This window comes from Erinaceus europaeus, chromosome 17, assembly GCF_950295315.1.
Source record: "Erinaceus europaeus chromosome 17, mEriEur2.1, whole genome shotgun sequence".
Taxonomy (NCBI): domain Eukaryota; kingdom Metazoa; phylum Chordata; class Mammalia; order Eulipotyphla; family Erinaceidae; genus Erinaceus; species Erinaceus europaeus.
Genome location: NC_080178.1, coordinates 10,537,433 through 10,553,644, shown reverse-complemented (window position 1 = coordinate 10,553,644; position 16,212 = coordinate 10,537,433). Strand labels below are relative to the sequence as shown.

The 16,212-nt window shown below is 47.4% G+C and overlaps 1 protein-coding gene across 2 annotated transcripts; it reads right to left on the bottom strand.

Moving 5' to 3' along the window:
• Positions 1–686: 686 nt before the first annotated feature.
• Positions 687–16,184, bottom strand: TMEM138 (transmembrane protein 138). 2 transcript variants are annotated; one of them, XM_016189668.2, is made up of 5 exons: positions 16,043–16,184; positions 11,327–11,595; positions 4,909–5,080; positions 1,878–1,953; positions 687–1,190 (listed from the first exon to the last, which is right to left on the bottom strand). In XM_016189668.2, exons 2-5 carry the CDS (start codon positions 11,452–11,454, stop codon positions 1,078–1,080), a joined length of 489 nt encoding a protein of 162 aa, XP_016045154.1. In that variant the 5' UTR covers positions 11,455–11,595; positions 16,043–16,184; the 3' UTR covers positions 687–1,077. The 2 variants fall into 2 exon arrangements, with proteins under 2 accessions (XP_016045154.1, XP_007526382.1); XM_007526320.3 differs by having other exon boundaries at positions 15,923–16,073.
• Positions 16,185–16,212: the final 28 nt, after the last annotated feature.

Genomic DNA, 16,212 nt, shown 5'->3' with positions numbered 1-16,212 from the left:
CCTTATTGTAGTTATTATTATTGATGTCTTCGTTGTTGGATAGGACAGAGAGAAACGGAGAGAGGAGGGGAAGACAGAGAGGGGGAGAGAAAGACAGACACCTGCAGACCTGCTTCACCGCCTGTGAAGTGACTCCCCTGCAGGTGGGGAGCCAGAGGCTCAAACAGGATCCTTACACGGGTCCTTGCGCTTTGCACCACGTGTGCTTAACCCGCTGCACTATCACCCGACTCCCTTAACTGTTTTTTAATCTTTATTTATTTGACAAGAGATATCCAGAAATTGAGAGGGAAGGGGGTGACAGAGAAAGACACCTGCAACACTGCTTCACCACTCACAAAGCCTTCCCCCTGCAGGTGGGTGCTAGGGGCTCGAACCCAGGTCCTTGTGCATTGTAATGAGTACATTCAACCAGGTGCACCATCACCTAGCCCTGAACATTTTAATTCTTCAGGGGAGAGTTTAGGTCTTACTCTGATAAGGGAAGAAACTCAGGAGACATTAGTCAGGGGTTCCAGACATGGGGCCTCAAACCACAACACACATTTCTGTTAAAGGCCCCTGTTTTTACTGTGGGGCCCAGTGAAGAGCTGTCTCTGCTTTGTGACCCAGGAGAGAAACCAAGGGTGGAATCTCTGTGCTTTTAACTGTGACGAGATCTAGATAGACAGAAGCCCTCTGCCACGTATGGAAACAACTTCAATTTATTTCCTGTATTTATAAAATGTTCACACACACACACACACAAAAAAAGAGCTTTGGATAATCTTAATGTCTGAGGGCCGCACCGGAAGGGGCTTGGATGCACTGCACGTGTCCTTCAGTCTCTCCCGTGTGTGGTGAAGGAAGTGACAGGGACTCTGAGGAAGGGGGCAGAACTGAGGCTGCAGAAGGGCTAGGCTCTCCGTGGGGGAACACTTAAAATTTGCAAGAGGGAGGCGCTTGCATCTTGACTGCTGGCCACAGCTGGCCTGAGCCCAGCTCAGCAAAAGCCAGGGCTTCCTGGTGCAGAGGGCAACTGCCCTCCCTCCGGAGCTGAAGACCTGGACAGGGATCCATCAGTGTGGTGGTGGACTGTCACCTTCGGACCTGCGAGAACTCCTGGCGCAGCCACAGAGAGTCCTGGTAGAAGCGTGGGTCGCCCAGTCTCACGGCCGTTCGTTTGTAGAAGTAACAGTACAGCACCGCTGCTGTGGGTCAGAAGCAGAAAAACGCCTTGGCTCAGGGGCCGGGTGGTGGCGCACCTGGTTAAGTGCTCATGCTGCAGTGCTCAAGGACCCGGGTTCAAGCCCGTGGTCCCCACGTGCAGGGGAAAGCTCCATGAGTGGTGGTGCAGAGCTGCAGGGGTCTCTGGGTCTCTCTCCTTCTCTAGCTCCCCTCCCTCTCAATTTCTCTCTGTCTCTATTCAATAATAAATAAAAATATATATATATTAAAAAAACAACAACACGGGAGTCAGGTGGTAGCACAGCGGGTTAAGCGCACGTGGTGCAAAGCACAAGGACCGGCATAAGGATCCCAGTTCGAGCCCCTGGCTCCCCACCTGCAGGGGAGTCGCTTCACAGGCGGTGAAGCAGGTCTGCAGGTGTCTGTCTTTCTCTCCCCCCTGTCTTTCCCTCCTCTCTCCAATTCTCTCTGTCCTATCCAGTAACGATGCTATCAACAACAACAATATAACTACAACAATAAAACAACAAGGGCAACAAAAGGGAATAAATAAATAAATATTTTAAAAAAACACACACCCTGGTTCAGGATGAGGACTGAGGGGCCCAGTCTGGGAGGCCCACAGTGATTCCCAACCAGCAGCGACCACGCCTAGGTCAAGACCCTCAGCGCCAGAGCCTGAACCAGAGTGAGGCTGCTCTGACCCTTACCTAGTCTCTGGAACACAAACAGCGTTTGAAGTCCATCTGTCCAGATGAAGAGCTTGGAGCTTTTCCAGCGCAATTTCTGAGGGAGATGAGAATAGACCAGGAGGGAGGGAGTGGTTACACAAGGCCCTGGCATCTCCAACTGGCTTGCTACAGAAAAGCCATGGTAGGGCACAGGGTAGATAGCATAATGGTTATGCAAAGAGACTCCCATACCTGAGGCTCCTAAGTCCCAGGTTCATTCCCTCATATCACCATAAGCCAGAGCTGAGCAGTGCTCTGGTAAAAAAATAAATAAATAAAAAGAGAGAGAGTAGGGCAGTGGCGTGGTGGGTTAATTGCACATGACGCGCAAAGTGCCAAGGGCTGGCATAAGGATCCCGGTTCGAGTCCCCGGCTCCCCACCTCCAGGGGAGTCACTTCACTAGCGGTGACATAGGTCTGCAGGTGTCTTATCTTTCTCTCCCCCTCTGTCTTCCCCTCCTCTCTCCAGTTCTCTCTGTCCTATCCAACAACAAAGACAACAATAACAACTACAACAATAAAACAAGAAGGGTAACAAAAGGGAATAAATAAATAATTAAAAAAAAAAAAAAATCCATGGTTTCCAGTCATGCTAATTGAATCATTTCTCCCCCTTTTTTTCTTTTTTAAATTTAGTTTCCCTTTTGTTGCCCTTGTTTTTTAATTTTTATAGTTGTTACAGTTATTGTTGTTATTGATGTCGTTGTTAGATAGGACAGAGAGAAATGGAGAGAGGAGGGGAAGACGGAGAGGGGGAGAGAAAGATAGACATCTGCAGACTTGCTTCACCACCTGTGAAGGGACTCCCCTGCAGGTGGCGAGCTGGGGGCTCGAACCAGGATCCTTACTCCAGTCCTTGTGCTTCCTGCCACCTGCGCTTAACCTGTTGTGCTACTGCCCAAATCCCCCCCACCCCGCCTTTTTTTTTCAACCCTCATTGGATGTTTCTTAAACCTCAAGTTTCTTTCTTTCCTTTTTTTTTTTTATTCCCTAGTTTCCCCCAAGGAAACTAGAATGAAGGAATACTTATTTCCCTTCATTCCCTAGTCTTTGCCAAAAAGATAGGGCACATATTATCTCAGGTCACTGTGTTGCCTGGAGAAAGCCCAGGCTAAGCTCCTGTCAGATAAGGCCTGGTGAGTGAGTCAGGTTTTAATCAGGTTAATGGCTTTACTCTGCAAAGCCAGGACCTCTGTTGCCTCCAGGAAGCAAGGCAGAGATAGTCCTCTTCAGGAAGCTGCACTTCCTCACTGCTTCTCTCCAGAGAATTCACAAAGCAGGATTCACAATTAGCAAGAGATGCAGTCTGAGAAGGTGGCTTAAGGAAGATTGGAGCTGAGAACCCTGAGGTTCTGACGTGCCCTGTGAAAATGAGCACGGGGTGCCTGGCAAGAAAGAAGTCTCTCAGAGCATGAGAAGTGGGTCTGGGGGCCGGGCGGTGGCACATGTGGTTGTACAAGGATGTGGGTTTGAGCCCCTGCTCCCCACCTGTGGGGGGCGTAGGGGGAAGCTTCACTAATGGAATATCTCCCCCCCTCTTTCTAGATCCTTCTCTTTCTCAATTTCTCTGTCCTGTCCAATAAAATAGAAATCAAGAGAGAAAAAATGGCTGCCAAGATCAATAGATTCATCTTGTAGGCACTGAACACCAGTGATAATCCTAACAGCAATAAAGAATAAAATAAAATAAAATGGGAGAGGGAAAGAAGGAGAGAGAGAGAGAGAGAGAGAGAGAGAGAGAGAGGGAAGACTGGATCCGAGCATTTGAGCCATAGCCTATCTAGATGAAAAGGGGTTGGAGGCTGGTTCCCCCAGTGAGTGGTGGGCACATGGAGCAGGCAAGGGGCACTTCAAGACCCCTCTGGCATGGCTCTGTCCCACAGGACACAGATGCCCAGGAGTGTCCTGTATCACTGCCCCCTGCCCATGGAGCCAATGATGGAACTGATTCAGCTTCCTTTGGGGCCCATAGGCTTCTTTTGGGGAAAGCTGGACAGGATGTCCCAGAAGTGTCCCTTCAAGCCTAGGTCACGGCTGTTTTCCGGATTATAAGGAGCTCACACGTCTCCCCGCAGGACAGCCCGTATTTGTTTTACCTACTTCCTAGCAAAATTCTGGGAATGGGTGGAAACACAACGTGCTGGTGCCTGTATAAAAGCTATTCCTAGCCCAGGGTGAGTGGTGGCACACCCAGCTGAATGCGCTTTACCAAGTGCAAGGACCCGGGTTCAAGCCCCCGGTCCCCACCTTCATGGGAGAAGCACCAGTGAAGCAGTGCTTCAGGTGTCTCGCTTTCTCTCTCCCTATTTTGCCTACCTCTCAATTTCTCTGTCTCTATAATAAGTAAATAAATAAATAAAATAGTAAAATAAATATTTTAGGGAGTTGGGCGGTAGTGCAGCGGGTTAAGCGCAGGTGGCACAAAACTCAAGGATCTTGGTTCCAGCCCCCAGCTCCCCACCTGCAGGGGAGTCGCTTCACAAGCAGTGAAGCAGGTCTGCAGGTGTCTGTCTTTCTCTCCCCCTCCTCTCTCCATTTCTGTCTTATCCAACAACAGCAATGACAACAATAATAATAACTACAATAACAATAAAAAACAAGGGCAACAAAAGGGAAGATAAATAAATTTTAAAAATAATAATAAATAAATAAATATTTTTTAAAAGCTATGCCTAGCTTCTCCCCTCCTTTTTTTTTTTCCCCGCTTTCCTAACCAGGGTTTTTTCACTGGGGCTTCACTCCCTGCCACTTTCCTGCTTTTAGACAGAGTGAGAGACAGAGACTACTCCACCGCTCCTGCAGCTTCCCTTTGCATGGTGCTCCTGTGTGGTGGCCGGGGACTCAAGCTGGGTCCTCACACATGCTAAGTGTTCACTCTACAGGTGGGTCCTGCAATGCCGGGGATAGAACTTGAGACCTTGTGCCTGAGAGTCCAGCTCTTTATCCGAGACACCACCTCCCGGCCTGCTGCTCCCCCTAGCACCTGCAGGATACAGAGTTCTGCTCTTACCATGACCCAGATATGCAGGGCGATGCTGAGGACCAAATACACAGCAGTCAGGATGATGGTCCCTTTGAATTTGTGGAACAGGAGGCTGACTAGGCCGGCCTGGAAGACGAAGGTGTTGAAGAACATGAGGAAAATGATGATGATGTTGAAGAGGGTTGCAATATCCTGGATGCTGCAGACACACAAAACAGAGTAGGGCCACATGGAGGCCTGTCAGCAGGCCTCAGGAGCTGGCCCCATGGCCTGAGGAGCCCAGAGGCCTGCCTACCCGTCCCCGTCAGTTTTCTGACATCAACAGGGATGGTACGGGCTTTGGGCCCCAGATGGCATGAAGCTAAGAAGACTACCTGCTGGGAGGCCAGGTGCAAGGACTCGTGCAAGGATCCCAGTTCAAACCCCCGGCTCCCCACCTGCAAGGGAGTCGCTTCACAAGCGGTGAAGCAGGTCTGCAGGTGTCTATCTTTCTCTACCCCTCTCTGTCTTCCCCTCCTCTCTGGATTTCTCTCTGTCCTATCCAACAACAACGACAATAACAATAACAATAATAAAAGCAACAACAATGATAAACAACAGGGGCAACAAAAAGGGGGAAAAATACTCCAAGAGCAGTGGATTCAAAGTGCCGAAATTGAGCCCTGGAGGCAAAAAACAGCCCTGGCTATTCCCAGACAAGGTTCTGCTACTCTTGATGCCCTCACTTGACCAGCCTTCTGGGCTCTTGTAAGAAAAAACGCGTTTCTTCTCCATTCCATGCGCCCTGGTGGCACACACCCTGGTTTGTGTTATGCCTCAGCTTGATGGCCTTCTTCAATTTTTTTCTGTAACCCTGTGGTCTAAAATAGCCTTCTTCTCTACCCCAGCTACATTATTTATTAGTTATTATTATTATTTTATTCAGTTCTGGTTTATGGTGGTGCTGGGGATTTAATTTTTATTATTTTTAAATCAATCTTTATTTTATTTAAATAAAAGAGATACAGAGAGAAATACCAGGAGGGGTAGAGAGCATAATGGTTATGAAAAGAGACTCTGGCATCTGTGCCTCCTAAATCCCAGGTTCAATCCCCTGCACCACCATAAGCTAGAACTAAGCAGTGGTCTGAAAAAGAAAAAAAAAAAAGTGCTTCTGTGGCCAGGAGGTGGCCCAGTGACTAAAGACACCAAAGCACTGCTCAGCTCTGTCTTGTAGCAGTGCTGGGGACTGAACCCGGGACTTTGGAGCCTTAGGCATGAGAGTCTCTTTGCATCACCACCACCATGCTGTCTCCCCTGCCCCACCTCAGATACTTTATAATTGCTATTATGCTCGTGAATGTTGTTTGGGATGATTCTTTTCATATGTCAGTGACGACTTGTTGGATGAAGGAATCAGGACTTGCCGGGCTAGCTTCGCAGGCAGGAGAGAGACAAGCGGGGGCTCAAGGCTGAGCTGAGAACACAGTTCAGTCTTAACTGACGAGCGGGGATGCAGTTCGATCTAGCTCTAATCACAATCCTGTCCTTATATATCTCCTGAGGCGGAAGTGTCAGGTTGGAAGAGGATGTACGTAGGGGGAGAAGGAGAAAAGCGCAGTAACCAGTGGGAATTAAACCAGTGCGAACAAAACAATGATGATGTAAATAGACCACAAGCAGTGCAACAGAAGGGGTCTTAGAAGCAGAATTTAGAAGCAGACCAACAAGGACTGTAACTTCCACTGGAGAGCCCGGCTTCCACAGGCTGTGAGTCAGATCTGGGGACAGACAGCAGGGCTTCTGTCCTGTGGACTCATCTGCTATCACTATGACTTGCTGTGTGTGCTGCCAGGGAATCAGCCCAGGGTCTTGCATTGGCGCCAGGTATGCCCAACTGCTCACGGGACCAATACATTTTGTTAATTTTATGTTTTTTTTGTTTTTTTTTGCAAGAGTGAGAAGTGACAAGAGGGGGCCGGGCAGTAGCGCAGTGAGTTAAGTACACATAGTACAAAGTGCAAGGACTGGCGTAAGGATCCCGGTTCAAGCTCCCGGCTCCCCACCTGCGGGGGGGTGGGGGGGTTACTTCACAAGCAGTGAAGCAGGTCTGCAGGTGTTTGTCTTTCTCTCTGTCTTCCCCTCCTCTCTCCATTTCTCTCTGTCCTATCCAACAACAACAACAGCAATAATAACAGTAAAAATAATAACAAGAGGGGCAACAAAAATGGGAAAAAATGACCTTCAGGAGCAGTGGATTCGAAATGCAGGCACCGAGCCCCAGAGATAACCCTGGAGGCAAAAAGAAAGAAAGAAAGAAAGGAAGGAAGGAAGGAAGGAAGGAAGGAAGGAAGGAAGGAAGGAAGGAAGAAAGGGAGAAAGAAAGGGAGTCGGCAGGTAGCGGAGCGGGTTAAGCACATGGCGCAAAGTGCCAGGACCGACGTAAGGATCCCGGTTCAAGCCCCCAGCTCCTCACCTACACGGGAGTCGCTTCACAGGCAGTGAAGCAGGTCTGGAGGTGTCTTTCTCCCCCTCTGTCATCCCCCCTCCTCTCTTCATTTCTCTCTGTCCTAATAATGACAACATCAATAATAACAACAATAAGAACTACAACAAGAATGAAAAACAAGGGCAACAAAATGGAAAATAAATAAATAAATAAATACAAAAAAAAAGAAAAAGAGAGAAAGAAAAATAAAAGAAAAAGAAAAAAAAAAAAGAGAGAGAGAGAAGGGACAAGATAGGGAGAGATACCCAAGCACCATTTCACCGTCCATGGAGTTCCCCTTGTGCTGCTGGGCGTCAAACCCAGGACTCAAAGTATGAGAAGGCGTGAAGTCTATGCACTGAGCCAGCGCCTCCAATAGAATGGTCCTTCTAACCTGCCACTTTGCAGTTCTCTTTCATGGCAATGTAAGGCAGGATTTCTACTCACATGTGAAGAAACAAGGTCAACAACCTAACCTTCACCTCCTTTGTCTCTTTCTTTTTAGAGGCAGAGAGAGAGAGAGATGGAGAGAGACCGAGACCACAGCACCAAAGCTTTCTCCAATGCAGTGGCGGGTGGGGGTGGACTCAAACCTAGTCATGTGTCTAAGCAATGCTATTTCAATGACCTATAACCTTAGATTTTTCTTTAAAAAATATTTTGAGGGGTAGGAGTCGACAGCATAATGGTTATCAAAGAGGCTCTCATGCCTGAGGCTCCAAAGTCTCAGGTTCAATCTCCCCTGCATCACCATAAGCCAGAAGCCAGAGCTAAGCAGTATTCTGGTTAGAAAAAAAAAAGTGGGGGTATAGCATAATGATTATGTAAAGAGACTTTCATGCCTGAGGCTCTCAAGTCCCAGGTTCAATCCCCCACACCATCATAAGCCAGAGCTGAGCAGTGCTCTGGTTAAAAAAAAAAAAAAAACATATATATATATATATATATATATATATATATTTGAGGGGTTGGGTTGTGGTGCACCAGTTAAGCACACATAGAACTAAACTCAAAGACCTGCACCAGGGTCCCGATTCAAGCCCAGTTTGCTTTACAAGTGGTGAAGCTGGTCTGCAGGTGTCTCTCTGTCTCTCTCCCTCTATCTTCCCCTACCCTCTCAATTTCTCTCTGTCCTATCCAATAAAAAAAAATAAAAGAAAATAAAGGCTTCTGGGAGCACTGGATTTATAGTGCTGGCACTGAGCCCCAGCAATAACCCTGGAGGGAAAAATTTTTTTTAAAGATTTTATTTATTTACTCATGAGAAAGATAGAAGGAGAGAAAAAGAAAGAACCAGATATCACTTGGTACATGTGCTGCTGGGGATTGAACTTGGGACCTAATGCTTAAGAGTACAATGCTTTAGGTGGGGGTAGATAGCATAAGTTATGCAAACAGACTCTTATGCCTGAGGCTCCAAAGTCCTAGGTTGAATCCTTTGCACCACCATAAGCTAGAGTTGAGCAGTGCACTGGTGGAAAAAAAAAAAAAACAAAACATGTGTTCAAGAGTACAATGCTTTATCCAGTGCACCACCTCCCAGACTATGAAAAGAAAAATTTTTTTTTTGGACAGCTAAAGGCCAATTAGAGTGTCTTTTCCAAAATAAAGGTTCGGCTGACTTTTGAAAACACACTGAAAATGTAAAAAATAGGTAAATAGGAATTTCTCCCACATGTAAGAGCTGTCAGAGTTCTGGAAGAAAGTATTTTCTTCATAAGCAGTGAGTTTAGGGCTGGGGAGATAGCAGAGTAGTTATGCAAACAACTTCAGACCTGAGGTTCTGATGTCCCAGGATCAATCCCTAGCAGTGTCCTAAATCCATCTGGGCAATGTTCTGGTTGAAAAACAAAAACAAACCTTATCATCTTGAAATTTAGTTTTACAAATAAGACTAGATTAAGTGCTTATTTTTCTTTTCTTGATTTTTTTTTAAAGTAAAGATTTCAGTGCTTAAGAGCCAGGTGGTAGCGCATCTGGTTAAGCAAATACATTACAGTGCGCAAGAAAACAGTTTCAAGCCCCTGGTCTCCACCTGCCGGGGGAAAGCTTCGCGAGTGGTGAAGCAGTGCTGCAGGTGTCTCTCTGTCTTTCCCTCCTTATCTCTCCTCCCCTCCCCCTCTCAATTTCTCTCTGTCTCTATCCAATAATAAGTAAATAAAAATTAAAAAAGAGGGAGTCGGGCGGTAGCACAGTGGGTTAAGCGCACGTGGCGCAAAGTGCAAGGACCAGTAAGGAACCTGGTTCCAGCCCCCGGCTCCCCACCTGCAGGGAAATCGCTTCACAGACAGTGAAGCAGGTGTGCAGGTGTCTTTCTCTGTCTCCCTCTCTGTCTTCCCCTTCTTTCTACATTTCTCTCTGTCCTATCCAACAACGACGACATTAACAACAACAATAATAACTACAACAAGAAAACAACTAGGGCAACAAAAGGGAATAAATAAAGAAAAATTTTTTTAAAAAGTTAAAAAAGAAAAATACATTTTGGGAGGGTAGGGGAGATAAGATAGCAAGATGGTTATACAAAATATTTTTTAAAAAATATTTATTTCCTTTTTGTTGCCCTTGTTTTTATTGTTGTTGTAGTTATTGTTGTTGATATTAGCGTCATCTGATAGGACAGAGAGAAATTGAGAGAGGAAGGGAAGACAGAGGGGGAGAGAAAGACAGACACCTGCAGACCTGCTTCACTGTCTATGAAGTGACTCCCCTGCAGGTGGGGAGCCGGGGGATCGAACCAGGATCCTTATGCCAGTCCTTGCGCTTTGCGCCACGTGCGCTTAACCCGCTGCGCTACTGCCTGACTCCTTGCAGGAAGATATTCATGTCTAACGCTCCAATCCCCCATACCACTTTAAGCCAGAGCTGAGCAGTGCTTTTATATACATGGTGGCCGGGGGGAGAGAGTGTAATGGTTCTGCAAAAGATTTTCATGCCTGAGGCTCTGAGGTACCAGGTTCACTCCCCAGCACCACCATAAGCCAGAGCTGCAGAGCTGAGCAGTGCTGTGGTATCTATCTGTGTTTGTCAGTCATTAAAATGAATAAAATAAAATTGAATCTTAAATATAGAATGGGGCTGAGCAGTAGTGTACCTGGTTGAATGCACACATTACTATGTGCAAGGACCCGGGTTTGAGGACCCACTCCCTACCTGCAGAGGAGAAGCTTCACAAGTGGGTGAAGCAGGTCTGTGGGTGTCTATCTTTTCTAAAAGTTTGGCTACTTTCTTTTTAAGTATTTTTTATTACTCCTATTTATTTATTAAATAGAGACAGCCAGAAATCGAGAGGGAAGGGGAAGATAGAGAGGAAAGAGAGACACCAGCAGCCCTGCTTCACCACTCACAAAGCTTCCCCTGCAGGTAGGGACCGGAGGCTTGAACCCAGGTCCTTGCACATTGTAACATGTGCGCTCAACCAGGTGTGCCACCACCCAGGCCCTGGGTGTCTATCTTTCTATTTCCCTCTATTTTCCCCTCCCTGCTCAATTTTTCTCTGCCCTATCAAATAAAATAGAAACAAAACAAAACAGGAACAAAAATGACCACTGGGAATAGTGGCTCTGTACTGCTGGCACTGAGCCCCAGGGATAATTCTGGTAGCAATCAAAATATATTATATATATATATTTTAATGTGTGTGTGCGTGAGAGAGAGAGACACCAAAGGACTGCTCAGCCCTGGCTTATGTTGGTACTGGGGACTGACCCTGGGAACTCAGGTAGAAACTCTTTTGAAGATCCACTGTGCTGTCTCCCCTGCCCAGACGTTCCTTTTCAACGTGAGCTGCCCTATCTCCCAAGCCCTTGTTAGATGCACATAAAACAGGGCCTGCGGTAAGTCTGTGGACTGTGGGGTGCCCGGGATGATTCGAGCACCCTGCTGTCCCTCTGTGGTACCGTCACAGTGCTGAGTCACAGCTGTGAGGCCTCCACACTGCTTGCTGCTCAGGCTCCACTGGCCCACCCCTGAACTCACATGAAGAGCACCAGCTGGATGACTGGAGCCATGCGAAGCAGCTCTGAGAAGGAGTTGACAAAAAGGTCGTAGGACAGCAGCAGGAACTGCAGGGAGAGCACCAGGCTGTAATTACTCGTCTGCAGCATCTTCCTTGCGTTCGAGGGGGCCCCCGCAGGCGCATCCCACAGCTCGCCCAAGAAGAATTCCGGGATCTCCTCCCCAGTGCTGAGGGAGCAATGTTTGGATCCTCACAAGCACGGCTGTTTCCTTTGCTCTAAGACAAAAGCCTGAGAAGCAGAGACAAGTGAGGTTAGAAATGCATTAATATGGAAAGTGCAAGGACCGGCATAAGGATCCCGGTTCGAGCCCCCGAATCCCCACATGCAAGGGGGTCGCTTCACAGGCAGTGAAGCAGGTCTGCAGGTGTCTATCTTTCTCTCCCCCTCTCTGTCTTGCCCTCTCTCTCTACTTCTCTCTGTCCTATCCAACAATGACAACAACAATAACTACAACAACAATGGAAAACAACGAGGGCAACAAGAGAAAAAAAAAAGCATTAATATGAGGGGTCGGGTGGTAGCGCAGCAGGTTAAGCACATATGCAGTGAAGTGCAAGGACCGGCATAAGGATCCCAGTTCAAGCCCCCAGCCCCCCACCTGCAGGGGGGTCACTTCACAAGTGGTGAAGCAGGTCTGCAGGTGTCTATCTTTCTCTCCCCCTCTCTGTCTTCTAGATCTCCTCTGTCCATTTCTCTCTGTCCTAGCCAACAACAACATCAATAACAACAACAATAAAAACAAGGGCAACAAAAAGTAAATAAATAAATATTTTAAAAAATCTTAAAAAAAAAAGTCTTTTGCAGAACCATTATGTGGTCTCCCCAGCCCCTTCTCTCTCTCTCTCTCTCTCTCTCTTTCTCTCTTCTTTTATTATAGGACAAGAGAAAAATTGAGAGGGGAGGGGAGCCAGGGAGAGAGACAAAGATATCAGCAGATCTGCTTCACTACTCATCAAGCTTCCCCCCTGAAGGTGGGGGAGTGGGGGCTGGAACCTAGGTCCTTGAACATGGTATATTACATGATATGTGTGTTTAACTGGGTACCGCCTGGCACCAAGTAATTCTTTCCTAATGTGATACCGGGCAATGAACCCCGGTCCGTGTACATGTGAGACGCTGCTGAGCTGCCTCCCTGGCCTAATTTTCCTTTCCTTTCCTCAATGCTTTATCCACTGCATCATCTCCCAGACCACACTCCCTTCTTTCCTTTCCTTTCTCTCTTCTGCTCCTTCAATAGAGGATGAAAGACAGAGAGGTGGAGGAAGGAGAAGAGATACAAGATACACAGCATCACTCTACATTAGTTTCATACATACATATATATATGTAATTGATTCCCTTTTGTCGCCCTTGCTGTTTTATTGTAGTTATTCTTGTTGTCATTGTTGGATAGGACAGAAAGAAATGGAGAGAGGAGGGGAAGACAGAGAGGGGGAGAGAAAGATAAATACCTGCAGACCTGCTTCACCATTTGTGAAGTGACTCCCGTGCAGGTGGGGAGCTGGGGGCTTGAACCAGGATCCTTAGGCCAGTCCTTGCACTTTGTGCCACCTGCGCTTAACCCGCTGTGCTACAGCCCAACTCCATATATATATATGGGGTTTTTTAAAAGAGAATGGTAAAGGGAAAGAGAGATGAAAATACTGCTTCACCACTTCTGGGTTCCCTTGGTTCTGTTCACAGTGCTGGAACTATTCATGGTGTCAAGACCCTCATCCTTGGTAACATGTACTTCAATTTTTAAAATTATCTTTATTTATTGGATAGAGATAGCCAGAAATCAAGAGGGTAGGGGAAGAAAGAGAGGGAAAGAGACAGAAATACCTGCAGCCCTGCTTTACCATTAGCAAAAACCCAGGGGCTTGAACCTGGGTCCTTGCACACTGTAACATGTGTGCTCAACCAGGCTCTAGCAATGTGTACTTGACAGCTCAGCTATGTCCCACAGCCTCTCTGCATTTTAGAGATGAGGCAATCAAAGCCTAGAGAGGTCAAATATGTTGTTTAAAGTAGCACAGCGTGTAAGTGAACAGAGCTGGGACTCAGATCTAGGTAGGATGAGTCCCGACTGTTCGCTGAACTTAAGACATGAAATTATCTCTTACTGAACGGATAGGTTGATGTGTACAGAAAAACACTGGCGAAGTGGGAAGTGATGTAGGCAGAAAGAGAGAGGGGAGAGAGGCTCTCCTGTAAAAATTCACATTCAAAACTCAAGTAGCAACACAAGTGCCAGGTAAGGTAAGCTGGGCCTCACCATTCATATATTCCAAGACCCACAGGTTGTCCCGAGGGGGTCTTGTGGTCCTCCAGTTGGATCCAGTCTATGAAACTTACTTCAAAGCACTAGAAGGTGAGACTACAACAACCTCTGTAAAACATTTCACAGTTGGCAATGACTGTTACTATTTTTTAATTTACCAAAACACTGCTCAGAAAGTGGCAACTTTTTTATTTTTAATTTACCAGAACACTGCTCTGGCTTATGGTGGTGCTGGGGACTGAACCTGAGACCTTTGGTGGCTCTGGCATGAAAAATCTTTTTGTGGTGGTTGGGCGGTAGCACAGCAGGTTAAGTGCCGGTGGCCTGAAGCGCAAGGACCGGCATAAGGATCCTGGTTCGTTTATTTTATTTTATTTTATTTAAAAAATTTTTTAAAAAATATTTATTTAATTTATTTATTCCCTTTTGTTGCCCTTGTTGTTTTATTGTTGTAGTTATTATTGTTGTTGTCGTTGTTGGATAGGACAGAGAGAAATGGAGAGAGGGAGGGGAAGACAGAGAGGAGGAGAGAAAGATAAGACACCTGCAGACCTGCTTCACCGCCTGTGAAGCGACGCCCCTGCAGGTGGGGAGCCGGGGTTCGAACCGGGATCCTAATGCCGGTCCTTGTGCTTTGCGCCACCTGCACTTAGCCCACTGCACTACAGCCCGACTCCCAAGGATCCTGGTTCGATCCCCCGGCTCCCTACCTGCAGGGGAGTCGCTTCACAGGCGGTGAAGCAGGTCTGCAGGTGTCTGTCTTTCTCCCTCCATGTCTTCCCCTCCTCTCTCCATTTCTCTCTGTCCTATCCAACAACGACGACATTAATGACAACTATAACTACAAAAATGAAAACAACAACAATGTCCCATCCCGCAGGACCTTCAACATGGGTAAACCTAGGAGAGGGAGTGAGGACAAGGACAAGAGGGAGAGGGAATGAGGACAAGAGACACAAGAAAAATGAGACAAGTCAGGATTCTGATCAAGTCTGTTTATTAGCACTAAAGGTGCTGTTTTTAAGGCGGGGCAAGGGGGGGTTAGCAGTTGGGGGCAGTTGATTCACATGGCATGTTGTCATGGTGATCAGCCATTATCTGGAAGGTCCTGGGTGATTCATGGGGAAGTGGAGTTGGGAGACAGAAACTTACCTTTTAAGCAAGGCCTTCTGTGAACAAAGACTCTAACAGAGACTTACCTTTAAAGCAAGGTCTTCTGTGAACAAAGGCTATGTGGCCATGCCAATAGCAACCTTGAGGGCTCATGTGGCTCCCCACACAACACGGGCAACAAAAGGGAAAATAAATACATTTAAAATATTTTTAAAAAAAAATCTTTTGCGGGAGTAGCGCAGCGGGTTAAGCGCAGGTGGCGCAAAGCACAAGGACCAGTGTAAGGATCCCGGTTCAAGCCCTGGCTCCCCACCTGCAGGGGATTCGCTTCACAAGCGGTAAAGCAGGTCTGCAGGTGTCTATCTTTCTCTCCCCCTCTGTCTTCCCCTCCTCTCTCCATTTCTCTGTCCTATCCAACAACAATAGTGACAACAATAATAACTACAACAATAAAACAACAAGGGCAACAAAAGGGAATAAATAAAATAAATATTAAAAAAATAAATTAAAAAAAATCTTTTTGCATTGCCTTTATGCTGTCTCTCCAGCAGACAACTGGAAAACTCTTCTACTATTTGTGATCCCTTATTATTTCCTACACTCATCTTGACAAGGAGCTGGCACTATGCCTCTAATCCTCATTATACACAGAGGCTGACAGAGGTTTAGAAACCTGACACACACATACTCCTAACCCGGTGGAGATGCCTCCTTACAATATCGATAAACGCGGTCACGGGGTAGATAGAGTCTCACACCCGAGCCTCCAAAGTCCCAGGTTCAATCCCCTGCACCACCATAAGCCAGAGCTGAGCTGTACTCTGGTAAATAACAGAAATAAATAAATAAATAAAATAAAGTAATAACAATATCGATAAACGGGGACTCTCAGAGCCCAGTTTCCCCACTCATCCAATAACTGCACTTGTCATCTGCGCACTAGCAGGACCCAAGGTAATTTCCCTTAATCCTGCAAAGATCCCCCCGGGTCTGTGTCCCTGTCCTTCCCTCGGGTCGCAGGTGAGCGGGGCCGGGTTACATAACTACAGGTGACCCCAGAATCCGCGCGGTGGCTCCTCAGACCGCCCTGGGGGGCGATGGCGAGGTGACCAAGCGGGGTTCCCCGGGGGCCCCTCCTCCCCGCCGCGCCCCCTGGGTCCCGGGCATGGTTGTCCTCACCCTTTTCCCAATCGCCATTGAAAGCGGAGCTGTCTGGCCGCCATGATCCACCCCCAGACTCTTAATGACAAAAACCGCTCCTCCAGGTCACTTGGCCCGCTGCTGGCCCAGAGCTCTCACCTCTGCGCCCTGATGTCGGTTGTCATGGAGACACCGCTCCCGACTCCCGGAAGTCGCTTTTAAATTCCGGAAGTGGGTGGCGGCCGCGCGCCTCTGCCACCCGTTGCCTTTCTAAGGCCCGGCCAGAGACTATGTGTGGGCCCCCGCTCTTCTGGGGCCTTCTCTTTTGA